The 19,027-nt window shown below is 49.6% G+C and overlaps 1 protein-coding gene across 10 annotated transcripts in view; it reads left to right on the forward strand.

Annotated features, from left to right (window-relative positions):
• The window catches only part of TRIM67 (tripartite motif containing 67), a 59,766-nt gene that overhangs the window by 31,597 nt on the left and 9,142 nt on the right, over positions 1–19,027 (forward strand). For 2 of the 10 annotated variants that reach the window (XM_064383592.1, XM_064383594.1), the window contains 7 exons: positions 2,430–2,525; positions 5,544–5,666; positions 6,632–6,742; positions 7,845–8,004; positions 8,585–8,730; positions 10,862–11,000; positions 12,873–13,176. In XM_064383592.1, coding sequence (XP_064239662.1) covers positions 2,430–2,525; positions 5,544–5,666; positions 6,632–6,742; positions 7,845–8,004; positions 8,585–8,730; positions 10,862–11,000; positions 12,873–13,176 — 1,079 coding nt within the window. Of the gene's footprint in view, positions 1–2,429; positions 2,526–5,543; positions 5,667–6,631; positions 6,743–7,844; positions 8,005–8,138; positions 8,151–8,584; positions 8,731–10,861; positions 11,001–12,872; positions 13,177–19,027 lie in introns of all 10 variants that reach the window. The other 8 variants (XM_064383593.1, XM_064383595.1, XM_064383596.1 and 5 more) reach the window with 7 other exon arrangements.

Raw genomic sequence — 19,027 nt, forward strand, 5'->3', positions numbered from 1 at the left:
GTTTGAGGAACTCACTGTAAGATTGGAGGGCCTTGAGATAAGAACCTTTTCTCAGAGACAGGATGTAAGCCATGGATCATGAGACCTTCCCCCGGTGGTTAATGGGGAAGCCTGCCAAATGTGACCTGTAGATTATCAGATGGGTGCCACATCTGTGCTCTCTGGGACTAACCACTGGCCAATCACACATGGCAGTCGAAACTTACACTAAATAATAGAAAAAGTCCAGCGCCTCAGTCACATTAGCCACTTCAAGTGCTCAGTACCCACAGGCAGCTAGCTAGTGGCTACCATCGGGCGCAGGGCAGAGCTGGGACGCTTCTGCCATCACTGTACGTTCTATGGGAGGTTTCACTGCCTAGGTGCTGGCAACAGATGGTGGTACACTGTGGGCAAGCTATGGAGGGCAGGGCCTAAACCCACTGAGGTGGGGCTGGGGGTGATGAGCCCCATGGTGTAGGGAAAAGCTTCTCCGAGGAGCTGCACCTCCCTCCATCCTCAGCCTGAGGCTCCTGCTCTCTCTGAGCAGACAGAGCCCAGCCCTTGACCTCCCTTGCGTGCTGGTGCTCCTTGGAACTGCACCCCCTTCCTCATCTTCCGCATACCTCCCTGTGTCTTTTCATCCACTCCATGGCTTCCTTTGCCATCTTTTCCACAGGTTTTCAGCTGAGGCTGCACTTGCACAGTCCAGAGGATTGCAAACTGCATCAGAACCCCCTGGGGGGCTTGGTAAACCAGACTCCTGGGCTTCACCAGCGGCTTCTTATCCGCAGATCTGGGAGCAGCCAGAGACAGTGCACCTCAACATATCTTCCAGTGATGCTAATGTTGCTGGTGTAGAACCACACGTTGGACAACCGTTGGTGTGGTCTAAAGAATCACATTCATTGATTCATGCATTCGACAAATATTTATTTAATGCTACCATGTGCCAGGCACTCTTCCAGTGCTGGGATAAGCTGCGAACCACCCAGAAAAGCCCCATCCTATATTCTAGGACAGCAAACAAATTTTCTAGGTTGGGTGGTGATGACTGTTAGGAGGAAGAATAAGCCAGGGGAAGGCGAGGGGGCTATCGTACAAGGTCGTGAGGAAAGTCCTCACTGACACGGTGACATTTGAGCAGAGACCTGGGAGGGGACTTGGGGGAGAAGGAGACCCTGGCCTTTCTGCTTCTGCTTTGTTCTATCCTCAGCTTTTTAATGTGGAACATGAGAGTCATGTTAAAAATCAAGGTCACAATCTGGATGGGCATGATGGCTCACACCTGTAGTCCCAGCACTTTGAGAGGCCAAGGTGGGAGGATCGCTTGAGGCCAGGAGTTCAAGACCACCCTGGGCACCATCTCTACTAAAAAATGCAAAAGGCCGGGCACGGTGGTGCACATTTGTAATCCCAGCATTTTGGGAGGCCAAGGTGGGCGGATCATAGGTCAAGAGGTCGACACCATCCTGGCCAACATGGTGAAATTCTGTCTCTACTAGAAAAAAAAATTAAAAAATTAGCTGGGCATGGTGGTGCACACCTGCAGTTCCAGCTACTCAAGAGGCTGATGCGGGAGGATCACTTCAGCCTGAGAGGTCGAGGCTGCAGTGAGTCATGATAGAGCCACTGCACTCTAGCCTGGGCAACCCTGTATCAAAAAAAAAAAAAAAAAATCAAGGTCACAGTCTACTCAATAACTAGGTTTTAAAGGCAACATCAATTGTATGTTCCGTGGTTCATTACAAAGAAGCCTGGTGCCAAAAGCCGGAGATTTGAGCTCAGCTTGCAGTTTCACCCTCGGGCCCCAGCAACTAATCCTCGTGCTTCAGAAGACCCTGCTGGCCACGCCTCTCTCTTCAGGGTGACGAATCCCCAGGGCTAGGGATACTTGGCTAGAAGCCCGTGTGCCCCTTCTAGAGGATGCCTTAGGATCCCCAGTCCATACACCTAGTCAACCTCTAGGACCCACAGGCCCCTTCCTGTCCATGCTTCAAGGCAGACCACTCCCCAAGGCATGCACCCCATGCCAAGAGATGACTATATGGGAATGGGGTGGACGGAACTTGACCTGAGGTCTGGAATGTCCATACAAGCGTGTACTGATGATGGATAGAGGGGGCCAGGCCAAGTCAAGGGCTCTATTTATCTTCCTGTCTTGGGCTCTGCAAACAACAGGGGCAGGCCTGTTCACTTCAGCCAGTTAGTTGAGTGCTCCTTACCTCTATCCAGCTTTGGCAACGAGAAAGGAGAATGTAGACCAATCAACCAAATAAACAAATGTTGTAGGGATCATGGGTCAGTGGTGGTCCCTTCATCAATGAGAACAGCAGGCACGTGGGATCAGTCCTATCCCCTCTTACAAGCATAAGCTTTTAAGATGAAGTGCAAATTTTGTGTGCCTTTCACACCTAATTTTTCTTTTCAACATGTGGTATCTTTTTCAGGCACAACTATCTCAGGCCTTAAACGGAGTTTCAGATAAGGCAAAGGAAGCAAAGGAGTTTCTGGTTCAGCTGAAGAACATATTGCAGCAGGTCCAGGTGAGCACAGCTCCGGCACCGGGAGAGATACTCAATGAGGAATGTTTGCATGTTGTGCATCGTGAAGAAAGGAAAAGTCTTGTGACGAGCATTTTCTCAGTGATGGACCTTAGAAGGTTAATGTGCCCTGCCCTGTATCACATACTCAACTCATTGGCACACACGCAATACCTGATACAGGAGCCAGTTAGAGAGAGCAGGAAAGACGTGATCTAGCACTCTACATGCCATGTCATCCTATGTGGCATCTGTATATGGCGATTTTGTGGCCAAATATGCCCATGTCATCAATGCATCAAAATATCAATGCGTCATTTACTAAACAAATGTATTTACTGAATTCTTAACGCTATGTCATGTACTGAGCACATCACAAGATACAAAGATCAATGAGGCACCATTTCTGACCTCAGGGTCTGTCTATAGGGAGAAGGTGCACACACGGGTGCTCCTGTGTGAATGTGCACACATAGAGGAACTGCTCATAAGATGAGAAACCCATAAAGCATTCACACATCTGGAGGAAGAGAAGGGACTGAGGATTGGATTCTCTTTTTTTTTGAGATGGAGTCTCGTTCTGTCACCCAGGCAGGAGTGCAGTGGCATGATCTCAGCTCACCACAACCTCCGCCTCTGTCTCCTGGGTTGAAGTGATTCTCCTGCCTCAGCCTCTTGAGTAGCTGGGGCTACAGGTACGCATCAGTATGCCCAGCTAACTTTTTGTATTTTTTAGTAGAGACGGACTTTCACCATATTGGCCAGGCTGGTCTTGAACTCCTGACCTCGTGATCCACTCGCCTCACCTCCCAAAGTGCTGGGATTACAAGTTTGAGCCACTACGCCCAGCCCCTTGAATTCTTAAAAACCACCCTTCCTAGCAAGTTAAATACAGACTTCAGCCACAGGGCATTTTAAGTCGTAATGTTTCCCACGTTTCACAGACATGAGATATATTAGCCTGCTGGGGCTGCCATCGCAAAATGCCAGAGATTGAGTGCCTTACGCAGCAGAAATCTGCTTTCTCATAGCTCTAGAGGCTGGAAGTCTGAGATAAAGCGTCAGCAGGGTTGGTTTCTCTTGAGGCCTCTCACCTTGTCCTGTGGATGGCTGTCATCTCCCTGTTTCCTCACATGGTCTGACATCTGTGCATCTGTGTCCTCATCTCTTCTTGTCAGGACACCAGTTACAGTGAACCAGGGTCAACCCATACAACCTCATTTTAAGTAATGACCTCTTTAAGGGCCTTATCTCCAAATACAGTCACATTCAGAGGCACTTGGGAGGGTTAGGACTTCAATGTATGAACGTGGGAAGACAAAATTCAGCTCATAACATGAGGTCTGGATACACACTGAGACCCAGAAGGATTTTTTTTAAAAAACTGAGTGTTGGGTCTGGGCGCAGTGGCTCACGCCTGTAATCCCAGCACTTTGGGAGGCTGAGGCAGGTGGATCACGAGGTCAGGAGATTGAGACCATCCTGGCCAACATGGTGAAACCCTGTCTCTATATAAAGAAAAAAAATTATTAAAAAAAAAAAAAAAACACTGAGTGTTGGGTGCCAGCCCCAACCCTGTACGTGGGTGCCCTTAGTCCCGGTGGTAACGAGGGAGTGAGAGATAAAATAAAGACAAAGACAGGAGTAGGGTCCCACAGCGTGGGTCCAGGGGACTAACGCAACACGCACGGGACAGGACAGCGTTGGCGCTGAGCTCTAGGCTCCGCACACTTTTATTAGGTGCATTATCTTGTTAATCTTGCAGGCTGTGGTGAGGGGAGGTGAGAAGGGTAAACTAAAGCTATCCTGGGGTAAGATTAAATGGAGGGAGAGTGTGAGTCTACAGCATTCAGTAGCAAATGTGGTTCTTCTAAGAAATGCTAATTTAGCACACCGAATTTTGCCATAATTGTTATCAAGGTGCATCTGCATAGGAGCACAGCGGATAAGGTGCCCCCAGGTCTGACCACACACAATGCATCAAGGGGCTTTTATCTCCCAGGCACTGCAGACACAGAGCAATCAGAGTTAGTCCATATTCTGAGAACCTAGGCAGAGCCTGTGGCATTCCGGTTATCTCTGCCCTGCAAGACTTTCCTGTCCCGCAAGCTCCCATCAGCAAAGACCCTCCTGAGTCTTGTGAGCAGAGGCTGCATTCCTTCCCAGAGTTCTTGCACGAGCCCTCTTTACGAGACCCTCACGCAGACCCTATGTTGGGAAGAGATCGTGGGACCAAAGCAGCTTTCCTGCCTTGCAACCACACCGCTGCGTTCCGCGGTTTTAAAGCGCTCTCAGGTGGTCTTCAGGCCTCCTGTTACTGCTTGATATCTGCTTTTACAGGCCTTAAACAATTTTTACTTTACTGCACCATTGTTTGGAGTTTTCTTAACATTTGATCTGTGGCACGAATCTCAGTGTATAAAAAACAGAGCAAGCTTGTAATCATTTAACTAGAAATAACACAGGTCTGCCCCCGGCCATCTTGGCCCACGACTGAGAAAGACAGACTTGACTGCAAGGGCACTGCTTTTGTGTTTGTCTTACTTTGTTCCAATTATAAAAAGCACAAGTACATGTTACAGAAACTTTGGAAGGAACTAAGAAAAAGTTCACCAATATCTCCCCATCTGAGGTGACCACTCTCAGTGCTTTGAAATGTATTGTTCTATTGCTTTAAATACACAAACACACACACACACACACACACACACAGTGTATGTGATTATGCTGTGAACAACGTGTATCCTGCCTTTTTCCTTCTTAACAGTCTGTCATGAGCATTTTCCTATGGCATTTAAAATGCCCTGTGAACAAGATTTGAATATTCTGCCATAGGGATGTGCCGAGATTCATAGTACCTGCCTTAATTCATATAAATAGTGCCTCTAATTTAACAATATTGTAGAGAACTCTAGGATGAACTACTCTGAAATGTATCTTTGTCTATAGCACTCACCAGATTTTAGTGTCTTCTCCCCTCTAACTCTCTGCTTCCCCCGACTCACCCCCGACCCCTGCCAGGAAAACGGACTGGACTACGAAGCCTGCCTGGTTGCTCAGTGTGACGCCCTTGTGGATGCTTTAACTCGTCAGAAAGCCAAGCTGCTCACCAAGGTGACTAAAGAGAGGGAGCACAAGCTGAAGGTAGGTACCTGGGGGACTGACACATTGAATCCCCACCACATCCTCTGCACCCAGTGTGGGGTGGAGCACACAGTAGGCACTGGGTAAATATCAACTAAGTGACTGAGTGAATGAATGAACAAATGAATGAGGCAAGGAAGGGATGCATCAGCTGATTCAGTTACCTTCCTGTGACCTGACAGAGACCAATCTATATGCCCTGTATATCTTGCGGGTTTCAAGTCAGAAGCCCACCCTCTCCCTCCCTGTTTCTGTCTAAGGGACTATTCTTGTTCTCATTTTGCAGAGCAGAAGTGACTGATGACAGTAACTAGCCCTGACCCTGTTCAGGTCTCCAGCTCTGTCTCCTTCCTCAGGTTCTCTCCGATATCTCACGTACTCAACAGTCAGCAGTAACATACACAGCCAGTTCCCACCAAGGGAAGATGGGGCTCTCCCGTCACATCACACTGAGTCCCCAACTCAGTCAGGCACCCATGAACTCTCTGAGTTGATGATGGGCTGTCACTGTCCAAGGAGCTCCATCTATGCTAGAGACGTTTCCTAATTGGACCACAAAATATTACTGTCAAGAAAAGGAGGAATGCGTGCTGGGAATGCTCCCATGGTTAATAAGTGAAGGGGCGTTATCCAGGGACACTGAGAGGTTGGAAGCCAGTCAAGAAGCTGGTCACTGATTGTATGGAGAGTTTCAGATTATGCTTTCTCTGCATGACTGTTATGAGTTTGGAAAGGTTTCTGTGTGGGGTGTTGCAGCCCTGCTTGTTGGGAAGTGAGTCCACTTATTTCCCAGCAAAGAGGACACACAGAGCTCAGCAGCAGAGCCGAGAGAGGAGCAGGTGCGAGGTGGTCCAGGCAGCACCGCCTCTTCCAGGCTGTATTGGCGCTGGTTGTCTGACTCCCGCAGTGGCCTGCTTGCTCTTCCTCTCAGGAGATGGTTACTTAGAGGAGTCTTTCCATTGCAGATGGTTTGGGACCAGATCAATCACTGCACATTGAAGCTGCGCCAGTCCACTGGACTGATGGAGTACTGCCTGGAGGTGATCAAGGAGAACGACCCCTCTGGGTTCTTACAGGTGAGCCCGCCCCTGGAAGGCACCAGGTGGGCTTCCTCCAACTGCCTTGCCATTCCCCAAATCAGCCCAAGTTCTAGGCAAGACTCTTTCATGGCTCGAAGTTGAGTAGATTCTCCTTTGCTCAGTGATTCCTGAAGACCTAGGCTCTCACCCTGGCTGTGACTCTCACTAGATGTGACCTAATTTTGCAGCATGCATGAAATGAGGAGGTGAAATGACATCATCTCTAGGGCTGAAATGCCTCACTGCAACATTTTCCGCACAAATGGGAAAGGACAGTCTTGCCAAACAAGGTGGACAGATTACACTGAAAGGAAAGTTAGCAGAATCCACATGGCCATTATCTCAATGTGCCGAGTGCTGAAGGCCTGGCTGGTGACCAGCTGCCCTCAGAGACAGCGCAGTCTTCTCAGGGCCATCTCTCCTGTATTCAGGCTGACTCAGGGTAATGAGTATCTCTCAGGAAACTAGCAGTGATTCAGCCTCTGTCTGTGAGGAAAATGATGAATCCCTTTGATTATTTTCCAAGAAAGATACATGAGATCCTGGCTGGACAGGGACACGTGCCAAGGTCTGATAAGAAGGACCTTCCAGCAAAGGAGAGCAGGACTGTGGGTGTGATACAGTCAAGTTTGGAGCAGAAGTTGCAGAACAGCTCAGAGGAGACACAGGCAGGGGGCAGATGAGGGCTTCAAAACTTTAGGGGTATGGAATATGGTTTCTTTAGACACCGGGGCAAACTACTAGTATGTTTTACTCCGCAAAGTACTAGATCTAGGAAACAGATCTAATGAAGGATGCATTTGCATATTTTAAACACATCCTGTATTTCTCAGTAGTGTTCGCTACAATCTCTTTAAGTAGCAAGCGCTTCTTTTCATTTCAAGTGATTATGAAATATGATTAAAACAACATTTCAATGCATGTTTATGCAGCCTGTGCTGGATAGGCAGGGGTCATTTAATCTCTGCCGTGGCTTCAGAACACAGTCCTTTTCTGTCTCTGAGCCCCATAGAGACAAAGCCCCTACCGCTTCCTCACCCCTACCTGCACAACGTTTCCTCTGCAAAGCAAAACCTTAAACTCTTTGCTCCCTTTTAAGATCTCAGATGCTCTGATCAAGCGTGTCCAGGTGTCTCAGGAACAGTGGGTCAAAGGCGCCCTGGAGCCGAAAGTGTCTGCGGAGTTTGATCTGACCTTGGACAGTGAGCCGCTGCTGCAGGCCATCCACCAGCTGGACTTCATTCAGATGAAATGTAGGGGTGAGCCGTGGTTGGCCCCAGTTCAGTCAGTGCTTCTTTCAAAAGAGGCATGCAGTCTGAGGGGGCAGCTGGGTGCTCTAGGGAGACCTGTGACACACGGAGTGTGGCAAGGTGGGAGAGAGTCACGGACCTAGGTTCCAGTCCCAGCTCAGCCCCTGGCAGCCATGTGAGCTGGGGTGAGAAGTGCCCAGCCGGAAACGGAGACTTCCCATTTGTGAAACAACAATCATTTATTCATTCAGAAGTGCTTGGGGAGTGTCTCCCATGTGCCAGGCACTCTTCCACGTGCTCAGGATGCAGTGGTGAACAAGTCTACCAAATCACAAGATTGGGCCCCTGAGATTCCAGGAAGGACACCCCCTTGGGTTGAGACGTGCAAGGTCACCTGTGCTTGGCCTCATCCCCAGCCCACCTGGAGACTGACTCTGGGGAGTCTGGGAGTGACTACAGGGTAGCGAGGGAGGGAATTGAGCCTGGCTATCTTTGGAGGCCAGGAGCCCTGGGATGGGATGGGGTGGGGGGACCGGGCTGGGGCCCTCAGAGGACTTTGTGCACTAACTCACGTGTGTCCCTCTCTCAGTGCCACCCGTCCCCCTACTGCAGCTGGAGAAATGCTGCACCCGCAACAACAGCGTCACGCTGGCCTGGAGGATGCCGCCCTTCACCCACAGCCCCGTGGACGGCTACATCCTGGAGCTGGACGACGGCGCGGGGGGTCAGTTCCGGGTGAGGCCTTGCTGCTTGTTTGGTGGGGGCTTGGAGGTACCAGTGCAGAGGCAGGAGTGGCTCCCACCATCCCAAACTCTGGTCCAGCCCACAGGGACATCATGTTGCTATCCTGAGGGGACATTGGCAGAAAGGATAAAGAGGGCTGGCCGGCCTGGGCTCTCAGAGATGGAACTTCTCTCCCAAGGGCTAGGTCTGGGAGGACTGTCACAGGCGTGGGGCTGGGAAAGCTCCGAGAAGGCATTCTCTGCATCCACCTCCTTCCCTATTTACCACCAGCCCCTCACACAGCAACGCATTTCCTCAACAGGTTTTATCACACCTTGTCTTGTCTGGTCCTCTAATTATTTCACCCGGCTCTGTCTTGTCTTGGGAGGTATCATATCTGGAGCCAAGGAAGCACTGTCTGGCCCTCATATACCTGGCAAGGTGCTGGGCGTATAGAGGATGCTTGATAAATGGCTGTTGAATAGGTATGACATTCTACCTATTCACGTCCCTGATGATGAACTGTCACGGGGGCAATAAAGGTTCTTAGTGAGCCAGAAAAACATCTTCTACTCCCCATCTGCTAGAAACCCTGGAGCAGGACTCCACCCCAACCCAGGCCCCTAATAGAACACCACCTCCAGATTTCACTGAGTGAAGTTCAGGCAGATGTGAATGCCAGGGAGCACAAACTCTAGGCCTTCTCGGATCATCTGCATCCTAGCCCAGAGAAAATGAAATAAACACGCACTCTAACAAACCACTGCAATCATAGCAACCCCTGCATTTCTTCTCCTGGGAAGTTGCACTCATTTAACAAACCTTGCTGAAAGTCAACATTCCCTTAGTTTCCCTCAAAGAGATTTATGTATGTGTCATTTTACTTTCTGCTTGAAAAATACAGGAATGTAAGAATTCGGGAAACAATAATGACAACACATCCTTGGGAATTGCTGAGTCCCATGTGAATATGGGCCATTTAGGGAGGTAAGATGAGGTTGCTCAAGCCAGATCACTGGGTGCAGACCCCCGTCACTCCCATTATGCAGATGAGCCAAGAACTGAAAGAGCTCCTCCAGCAGAAACCGAGAGGAGAGCCAGCATTTTTGAAATGGGAAGAAAGAAAAGACTGAAAATATTAAAAGCAGCAGCCACTGAGTTCAAAAATGGTCCCTCCTCTTTGAGACATGGCCGCTAATAAAAGCTAGACCCAAGGGCTAGGGTTTATGAGGAAGAGGGTCTTTTTATTTTTATTTAATTATTTATTTATTTTAGAGACGGAGTCTCGCTCTGTCACCCAGGCTGGAGTACAGTGGTGTGATCTAGGTTCACTGCAACCTCCGCCTCCTGGATTCAAGTGATTCTCCTGCCTCAGCCTCCTAAGTAGCTGGGATTACAGGCATGTGCCACCACGCCCAGCTAATTTTTTTCCTTTTTTTTGGCATTTTTAGTAGAGGTGGGGTTTCACCATGTTGGCCAGGCTGATTTTGAACTCCTGAACTCGTGATCTGCCCACCTCGGCTTCCCAAAGTGCTGGGATTACAGGTGTGAGCCACCCCACCCAGCCATGACTGAATGTAATTTTCCTTTTTCATAACTTTTATTTGGGCAAGATTTTTTTTTTTTTTTTAATTTTTGGCTGGGCACAGTGGCTCATGCCTATAATCCCAGCACTTTGGGAGGCTGAGGTGGGAGGATCACCTGAGGTCAGGAGTTTGAGATCAGCCTAGCCAACATATAATGAAACCCCATCTCTACTAAAAAATACAAAAATTAGCCAGGCGTGGTGGCACACACTTGTAGTCCTGGCTTGGGAAGCTGAGGCAGGAGAATCGCTTGAACCTGGGAGATGGAGGTTGCAATGAGCAGAGATCACACCACTGCACTCCAGCCTGGGCAACAGAGCAATATTCCGCCCCCTCAAAAAAAATAAAAGTAAAAATTGTTTAGAAATGGGGTCCTGTTATGTTGCCCAGGCTGGATTCCAGCGATCCTCTCACCCCATACTCCTGAGTAGCTGGGACTACAGGCCACCACAGCTGGCAGCAGCACTTTTAATGTCAATGTGTTTCCAGAAGCCTTTTGATAAGAGGAATTTTGCAAATGCTTGAGGAGCCTGGTGAGCAGCGTTGCTCTCTTTCAGGAAGTGTACGTTGGTAAGGAGACTTTATGTACCATCGATGGTCTTCACTTCAACAGCACCTACAACGCCCGAGTGAAAGCTTTCAACTCTTCTGGTGTCGGGCCTTACAGTAAAACCGTCGTCCTGCAGACATCCGATGGTGAGCACGGAGTCTCTTAGTGGGAAGAACAGAGTCATCATTTATCGAATGACAACCAGACAGCCACGTGTAGCAGCTATGATGACGGGGTAAGGGTGGGGGGTGGTGCTGGGCACAGCTGGGTTCTCCAAGGGCGTGCCCTTCTGGGACCATAAGCGGCCTCCCAAAAGAGGAAGATCGTCTCCTAGGGCCAAACACACATTTCATCCCATGGACAAAGGTAGGGGTGCGGAAGGATCAGCTGCTGAAGATGGGGCGGGGGTAAGTGCAGGGCCAGAGGGTCCGGATGAGGTGCATATGTCTGACCCTGCTCTGCACACACAGCTCCTTGTACCCACCTGCCTACAAGCCACGAAAGAAACATTCCTTCACCCCATTAGGCTGGACTAACTATGGAGTAGCTGAGGGAGGCTAAACTTCCCTCACTTCTCAAGGGCTGAGGAGCGAGTAGGACAGTCTCAGACAAGAAAACTCCACGATAGATGCAGATGCGGTGGGCCCACACCAGCCCCTGCATCTGAGCCTTTCTCACAGCAGAAAAGTGCCCTTTAATCCCCAGTGGTTTATACACCTACCTGCAGCCTTTTAGGTCTTGGACAACAACAGCATGTTGACATTGATTCAGTGGAATTTCAGTCATCCGAGTTCTTAGCAGGAAGCGATGAGGGAAACAGAAAGCACATTCTGAAGAGAGTCCTGCTCCTCTGGGTGTGGCCCAGCCCAGGCTGCAGAGGCAGCTTCCAGCGCCCCACTGCCTCGAAGAAGAAAGCAAGTCCCGCCTTCGTTGTTATCATTTAGTCCACATGTCCTCTGATGCCACGGCTGGATGGTCCCCCAGAGGCAGGGAGGAGAAGGAGCAGGAGCAGATGCTGAAGTCAAAGGGCACAGCCAGGGACACTTTTCTGAAAATGTTGCAACCTGCAGAGTCACTTTGTACCTAGAGGAGAGTGTGCTGGCTTCCGCCTCGAGACTCTCCTCCCTAGAGATGAGTGGTCCTTGCCCTGTGTATCGTGGTCATGATTTTAGAGTAAGCGCCTCACTTCCGACAACCTGGGGGTGGTGCTGGGGGGCTGGGGAGCAAAAGGAGGCACCACCTAGTGGGCTGCAAAATGAATTGAGCTTTGGGACTTTGGCCACATCGCCTCACCTCTCTGTGTCTCAAATCTCCCACCCACGAGGTGGCCCATCAATATCTATTTCCTCCCGTACTTTATTTTTATTTTTGAGATGGAGTCCTGCTCTGTCGCCTAGGCTGGAGTGCAATGGCATGATCTCAGCTCACTGCAACCTCCACTTCCCGGTTCAAGCTATTCTCCTGCCTCAGCCTCCCAAGTAGCTGGGATTACAGGTGTGCGCCACCACACCCAGCTAATTGTTGTATTTTTAGTAGAGACGGGGTTTCACCATGTTGGCCAGGCTGGTCTCAAACTCCTGACCTCAGGTGAGTTACCTACCTCAGCCTCCCAAAGTGCTGGGATTACAGGCTTGAGCCACCGTGCCTGGCCTATTTCTCCTATACTTCTAACTGTGTCTGAGTGTTTGGAAGGGTTTTAGAAACCAAGACCAGAAAATGCATCTTAGATTTGGGGCTTTGAGGTCTGAAAATCCCTGACAAGGGTGGGATCATAGGGCTGGCAACTTAGATGAACACAGAGCAGGGAGTGTGTAAGAGCATATACATGTGTGTGTGTGTGCACGTGTGTGTGTACGTGTGTGTGTGCACATGTATGAGCTAATCATACAGGAAAGACCCTTCACTGCTGGGTGCCCACTTTATAACAGAAGCGAGTGTGTTTGTGTCTCTGATCCGGTTAGAAATTATTAGCAAATTCCATCCCCTAACCCTGCTCCTCTCGCCTCCTTCCTTTTCAGTGGCCTGGTTCACATTTGACCCCAACTCAGGGCATCGGGACATCATTTTATCCAACGACAACCAGACGGCCACCTGCAGCAGCTATGATGACCGGGTGGTGCTCGGCACGGCCGCGTTCTCCAAGGGCGTACACTACTGGGAGCTGCACGTGGACCGGTACGACAACCACCCGGACCCCGCCTTCGGGGTGGCCAGGGCCAGCGTGGTCAAGGACATGATGCTGGGCAAGGACGACAAGGCCTGGGCCATGTACGTGGACAACAACCGCAGCTGGTTCATGCACTGCAACTCCCACACCAACAGGTGCGCTGGGCCCCGTCCTGCCTTCCGCCGACACGGGCTGTTTGGGAATGAGGGTCCTGAAGACCAGTGTCCCTTCTGCTGTCCCCAAAGCCAGCAGGAATTGGGAGGAGGTATTTTCAGCCACTTGGGCCTCCATTCTTTTTTTTTTTTTTTTTTTTAGAGAAAGAGAGAGAGAGAATAGGAAGGAGGAAAAAGGAAGAGAAAGAGAGAGAGAGAATGGGGAGGAGGGAGAAGGAAAAGAAAGAGGGAGAGAGAATGGAAGTATTGCTTTCTTGCTCAGGCTAGAATGCAATTTAGTAATGGGTATTGAAAACCTCTTTTATACTGATAATTATACTTAATGATGTAGTCAGGAAGGAATAAGGGAAGAAGATAACAAACAAACAGCCAACCAATATTTAATTTAAACCTATGAAATGCTATGCGATTACTGAGGAGTGATTTACTTCCAATTATATAGTCACCTTTGGAATAGGTGTGAGGTGGTAATGTATATTTTGTGTATTTGAAGTGGAGAGTTCTATAAATGTTTATTAAGTTTACTTGTTCCGGGTCTGAGTTCAAGTTCTGAATATCCTTGTTAATTTTCTATCTCGTTGATCTGTAGAATCGTTAGCTCTTCTTGTTGCATTGATCCTTTTGCCATTATGTAATGTCATTCCTCGCCTCTTTTGATCTTTGTTGCTTTAAAGTCTACTTTATCAGAGGCGAGAATTGCATCTCCTGCTTTTTGTTTATTAGTTTATTTTTACTCTCTGTTTGATTGGTAAATCTTCCTCCTTCTCTCTGAGTCTTTGTGTATTGTTGCATGTAAGATGGGCCCGGATGCAGCATACCGATGGGTTTTGGCTTTTTATCCAATTAAAATATATGTAAGTTTAATACCGGCGTTTGATGCTAGCTGGCTGTTTTGCTCATTAGTTGATGTAAATTTTTTATTGTGTTAAAGTTCTTTGCTTTTTGATATATTTTTGGAAAGGCTAATATTGGTTGTTCCTTTATATGTATAGTGCTTCTTTCAGAAGCTCTTGTAAAGCAGGCCTGGTGGTGGTGAACTCTCTAAGTACTTGTTTGTTCGCAAAAGATTTAATTTTTCCTTCGCTCATAAAGCTTAGTTTGGCTGGATAGGAAATTCTGGGTTGAAAGTTCTTTTCTTTAAGGATGTTAAATATTGGTCCCCACTCTTTTCTGGCTTGTAGGGTTTCTGCTGAGAGATCTGCTGTAAGTCTGATAGGTTTCCCTTTATGGGTAACCTGACCTTTCTCTCTGGCTGCCCTTAGTATTTTCTCCTTCATTTCAACCCTAATAAATCTGGCGATTATGTGCCTTGGGGTTGGTCTTCTTGAAGAATATCTTTGTGGTGTTCTCTGTATTACCTGGAGTTGGATATTACCCTGCCTTGCCAGGTTGGGGAAATTTTCCTGAATGATATCCTGAAGAGTATTTTCCAACTTGGATTCATTCTCTTCATCACATTCAGGTACACCTATCAAACGTAAATTAGGTCTTTTCACATAGTCCCATATTTCCTGGAGACTTTGCTCATTCCTTTTCATCCTTTTTTCTGCATTCTTGTCTTCTCGTTTCATTTCACTGAGCTGGTCCTCGACTTCTGATATCCTTCCTTCTGCTTGATCAATTCGACTGTTTAAACTTGTGCATGCTTCGCGAAGTTCTCGTGTTGTGTTTTTCAGCTCCATCAATTCACTTATATTCTTCTCTAAATTGTCCATTCTCGTTAACATTTCGTCAAACCTTTTTTCAAGGTTCTTAGTTTCTTTGCATTGGGTTAGAACAAGTTCTTTTAATTCACAGAAGTTTCTTATCACCCACGTTTTGAAACCTGCTTCTGTTATTGGAACACACGTGTAATCTATTAAGCCTTGTTCCGTTACTGATGAGGAATTGCAATCCCCTGTAGAGGGAGAGGCATTCTGATTTTGAGTATTCTCTACCTTTTTACGCTGGTTTCTTCCCTTCATTATATATTTGTCCGTCTGTCGTCTTTATAATTACCGACTTTCTAACTGGGTCTCTGACATCCAACTTGTTGATTCCCTGCGCCGAAATCTGAGCAATCCACTGAGCCGGCCAAAACAGCGGTGTTAAGATTGATGGTGATTTTCTGCCCGGAATCTCCGGACTCTGCACCAAGAACTGGCGTGCTAAGGCACCAGCAAAACCGCCACGCCGGCCACAAGAGTCGCCCTGGCGACCCGTGGACCTCCTCCACTGGGAATCTCCTGGTCCGTGAGCAACAAATATTCGTCTGAAAGTGTGGCGTCCTCTCGTTCTTTGCGCTTTCACTGGGAGGTACGTGCCCGAGCTGCTAATCATCAGCCATCTTGGATCTCTCTCGGGCCTCCATTCTTTAGGAGACTTTGGCTCTGTCCATGTAGAACTGGCCTGCAGCCCAGATGAGGTTATGTTATGGTGACTCGCAGAGGACCAGCACAGATGAGTCTCCCGAGTTACCCAGCAGGCCACACAGTGGTCCTCTACTGGGATATGGAACTCGTAGTTTTCTTTGCGGTCGGGCTTCACTTTCCTTTGCAACCGTCAACCCAAGCTTGAGTCACTGCAGGGCATTAATGGGCACCACTGGGGCGGGTGTCCTCACAGCTGTGACCAAGTCATCACCACCAACTTACCTGCAGTGATCCTGGCCACTGCCCTGGTCTCACGTGGGCTTGAGCCTCAGCAGGGCCCGGCCCTCTACAGGGCAGTAGTGGAGAGCATGGCTGGGGTGCTCACTACTCATGAGTCTGCCAAGGGAGCCTGCAGCTGTGGCTTTGCCCTCAGGCTGGCCCTGGGAGTAGGGTCACCAGCATGGACACAGGAGACTCAGGTCCTGGCCTGTGTCACTACTGGGGTCTCTGTTAGGAGGGCAGACGGGGATGTGTCCTCCAGGGCTGCCCTGGAAAAATGCCCCCGAGGCCTGGGCCTCTCCAGGGTGTCTCGGTCTCTCTCCTTGGACACAGAGAAGGCGGTGGACCCCTGACACCTGCCCCATAGCTCGGTACTCTTTCTCCTCTCCCAGGGATTCTGTGCTCACACCTGGACAGCATGTGGGGATGGAGATGGGGGTGAAGAATCCCCAAGGCCAGAAATGGAGAGTTGCAAGTTGCAGCCACCTAGAGCCACCTCCTTGCTTTGGGGCCTTGCTCCTGGTCTGCTAAGGGCCATGTCCCCTGAAGGAAGGGGTGAGGAACTTCAAGGAGCCCACCCTGACTTCACTGGCCCCGGCCACAGCCCCAGGCAAAGTTGACCTCAGAGGCTTTCTGTGCTCTGGGCCCACTTGTAGTTCCTATAACAGCCTCTGGGGCACCTTCCCGCAGAGGAAGGACCAGCTTCTTCTTTCTCAGGAAAACCAGGTCTGGTCTGGGCCAGGGATTCACCCGAGGGCCCTCAGGACCCCATCTGCCTGCTTCTTTGCTGGTAGGCAGGGTCCCTTCTCTCCTGTGTCCTGGGGGAGAGGTGGGCAGCTCTGTCCCTCTGCTCAGACACTGCAGGCTGGCCATTCTCCCTCCCAGCCACAGAGGCGCCAAGCCCAGGCCCATCAGCTCTGTCTCTGCTTGCTCAAGCCAAGCTGGCACCCAGATACCCTGTTTGCTGGCGGGAGTAATAACAACAAGCATTTATCAAGCGCTTCCTTGTGCTCAATGCTGTAGGAAGCACTCGATGTATCTGACATCAGATTTCATTAAATCCTTGCAAAAGTACTATTATTGCTGCCATTTTACAGATTATAAAACCGGGGCTTGGGCTGGGCATGGTGGCTTGCACCTGTAATTCCAGCACTTCAGGAGGCCAAGGCAGAAGGATTGCTTGAGCCCAGGAATTCGAGACCAGCATGGGCAACTTAGTGACACCCTGTCTCTATAAATAAGAATAATTTTTAAAATTAGCCAGGCATGTTGCTGTGTACCTGTAGTCCCAGCTACTTGGGAGGCTGAGGCAGGAGGATCACTTGAGCCCAGGAGCTCAAGACCAGCCTGGGCAACAGGCTGTGAGACCCTCCTCACTACAAAAAAAAAAAAAAAAAAAAAAAAAAAAAAAAAAAAAGTAAGCCTGGGCTTTCAAAGGTCAGACAATGGCTCAGGTCACGCAGCCGGTTGATACTCTCAAGGTTGAACCCAAGGCCCCAGCCTGACCTGTGTGGTGCAGACTCCCCAGCTCTCCCGGCCGTTGGCCACCACACCCCTCCCAAGGGCTGCTGAGCCCTTCTTGGGCCTCTGCTGTCCTTGACGGCCCATTGGTGCCACCTCAGCAACAAAAGCAGAAGGGAAGTGGGGCCAGGAGAAGGTAGAGAGAATCTGCCCCTGTCTGCATGTCCTCCCACCCCTTGGATGTGGGTCGGATAGGGTAAGCGCTGTCGGGGAGGAAGCCGAGGCAGCCGAGAAGCTGGACCCCAGAGCTGACTGGGCCTGAGGCTTTGCTTAGGTCAGACTCATTCCCGTACCTCCCATGGGTCACTACCACTGCCTGGTGGTCAGTGTCCAAATAGCACCAACAGCATGGTTCTAGTTCCCGTCTCCCACCTGCCAGAGGCCACCCTGGGCACCCTTGGGGAAAAGCCCTGCTCTCTCCCGGAAACACCCTCTGGGCCGCCCACCAAGTCCTCCTCGGGACTTCCTGTCATGAATTCTTCTCGCTGCTCACCTTCCCTCTGCCCTAACAGCAGCGTCCAGTTGATCAACTCATTCCCAATCTGGAAGGACAAACATGGTTTTCTTAGCAGAGTGGAGCTGCTAAGGCTAAGCCCTCAGCCCTGAGAGGGCGGGGTGGCTCAAGCCTGTGTCTCAGCTACTCAGGAGGCTGAGGCAGAGGGATCCCTTGAACCCAGGAGTCCGGGCAACATAGTGAGATCCTCATCTTTATAAAATACTTAAAAATTAGCCGGGCATGTGCCTCTAGTCCCAGCTATTCGGGAGGCTGAGGTGGGAGGATCCGTTGAGCTCAAGAGTTCCAGGCAACAGTGAGCTGTGATTGCACCACTGCACTCCAGCCTGGGCCACAGGGAGAAACCTCCACTCAAAAACAAAAAAAACAAGCTGGGCGCAGTGGCTCACGCCTGCAATCCCAGCACTTTGGGAGGCTGAGGCAAGTGGATCACCGGAGGAGTTTGAGACCAGCCTGGCCAGCATGGTGCAACCCTGTCTCTACTCAAAATACAAAAATTAGCTGGGTGTAGTGGCAGGTGCCTGTTATCCCAGCTACTCGGGAGGCTGAGGCAGGAGAATTGCTTGAACCTGGGAGGTGGAGGTTGCAGTGAGCTGAGATCGTGCTACTGCACTCCAACGTGGGTGATAGAGTGAGACTTTGTCTCAAAAAAAAAAAAAAAACCACCTCAAAGAAGGAGAGTCTGCAGGATTCAGCCCATGTGAGAAGACCTGGTCAGCCAAGGAGCGTGCTCCTTACTTTTATTAATAGATTCCCTTCCATCAAGTGGATGTGAATTCTTGCCACCTACCAAGTACAACATCCCCAACACTGCTCAAGAGCACGGTGGACATTCTCAAGGTTCCGCTGTTGGTCACCTGTGGGATGGTGACTCTGACATAGGACTTGATTTCCACTTCAGCACCCTTTCCCCTGACATACGCCACTTTTCAAGGGACCCTGGGATGTTTCTGGGAAGATGAGCCAATGTAGGGTAGGGACCTTTCAAAATTTCCTGAAGGCCTGAATGTCCACATCTTCATCAACCTCAGCATCCTCACTTGGCTAGAGCAGGAAAGGGCACCAAGTTAGTTATTTTCTTTGGCAGAAAATGGTGCCTTTCTTACCCATTCTCCATGCCCCACAGTTTCAAATGGGACCCACTCATCAAAACCTGAATTATCTAGTG

The sequence above is a fragment of the Aotus nancymaae genome, unplaced genomic scaffold, assembly GCF_030222135.1.
Source record: "Aotus nancymaae isolate 86718 unplaced genomic scaffold, 86718_ANA_hifiasm-v0.15.2.pri h1tg000032l_0, whole genome shotgun sequence".
NCBI classification, from domain to species: domain Eukaryota; kingdom Metazoa; phylum Chordata; class Mammalia; order Primates; family Aotidae; genus Aotus; species Aotus nancymaae.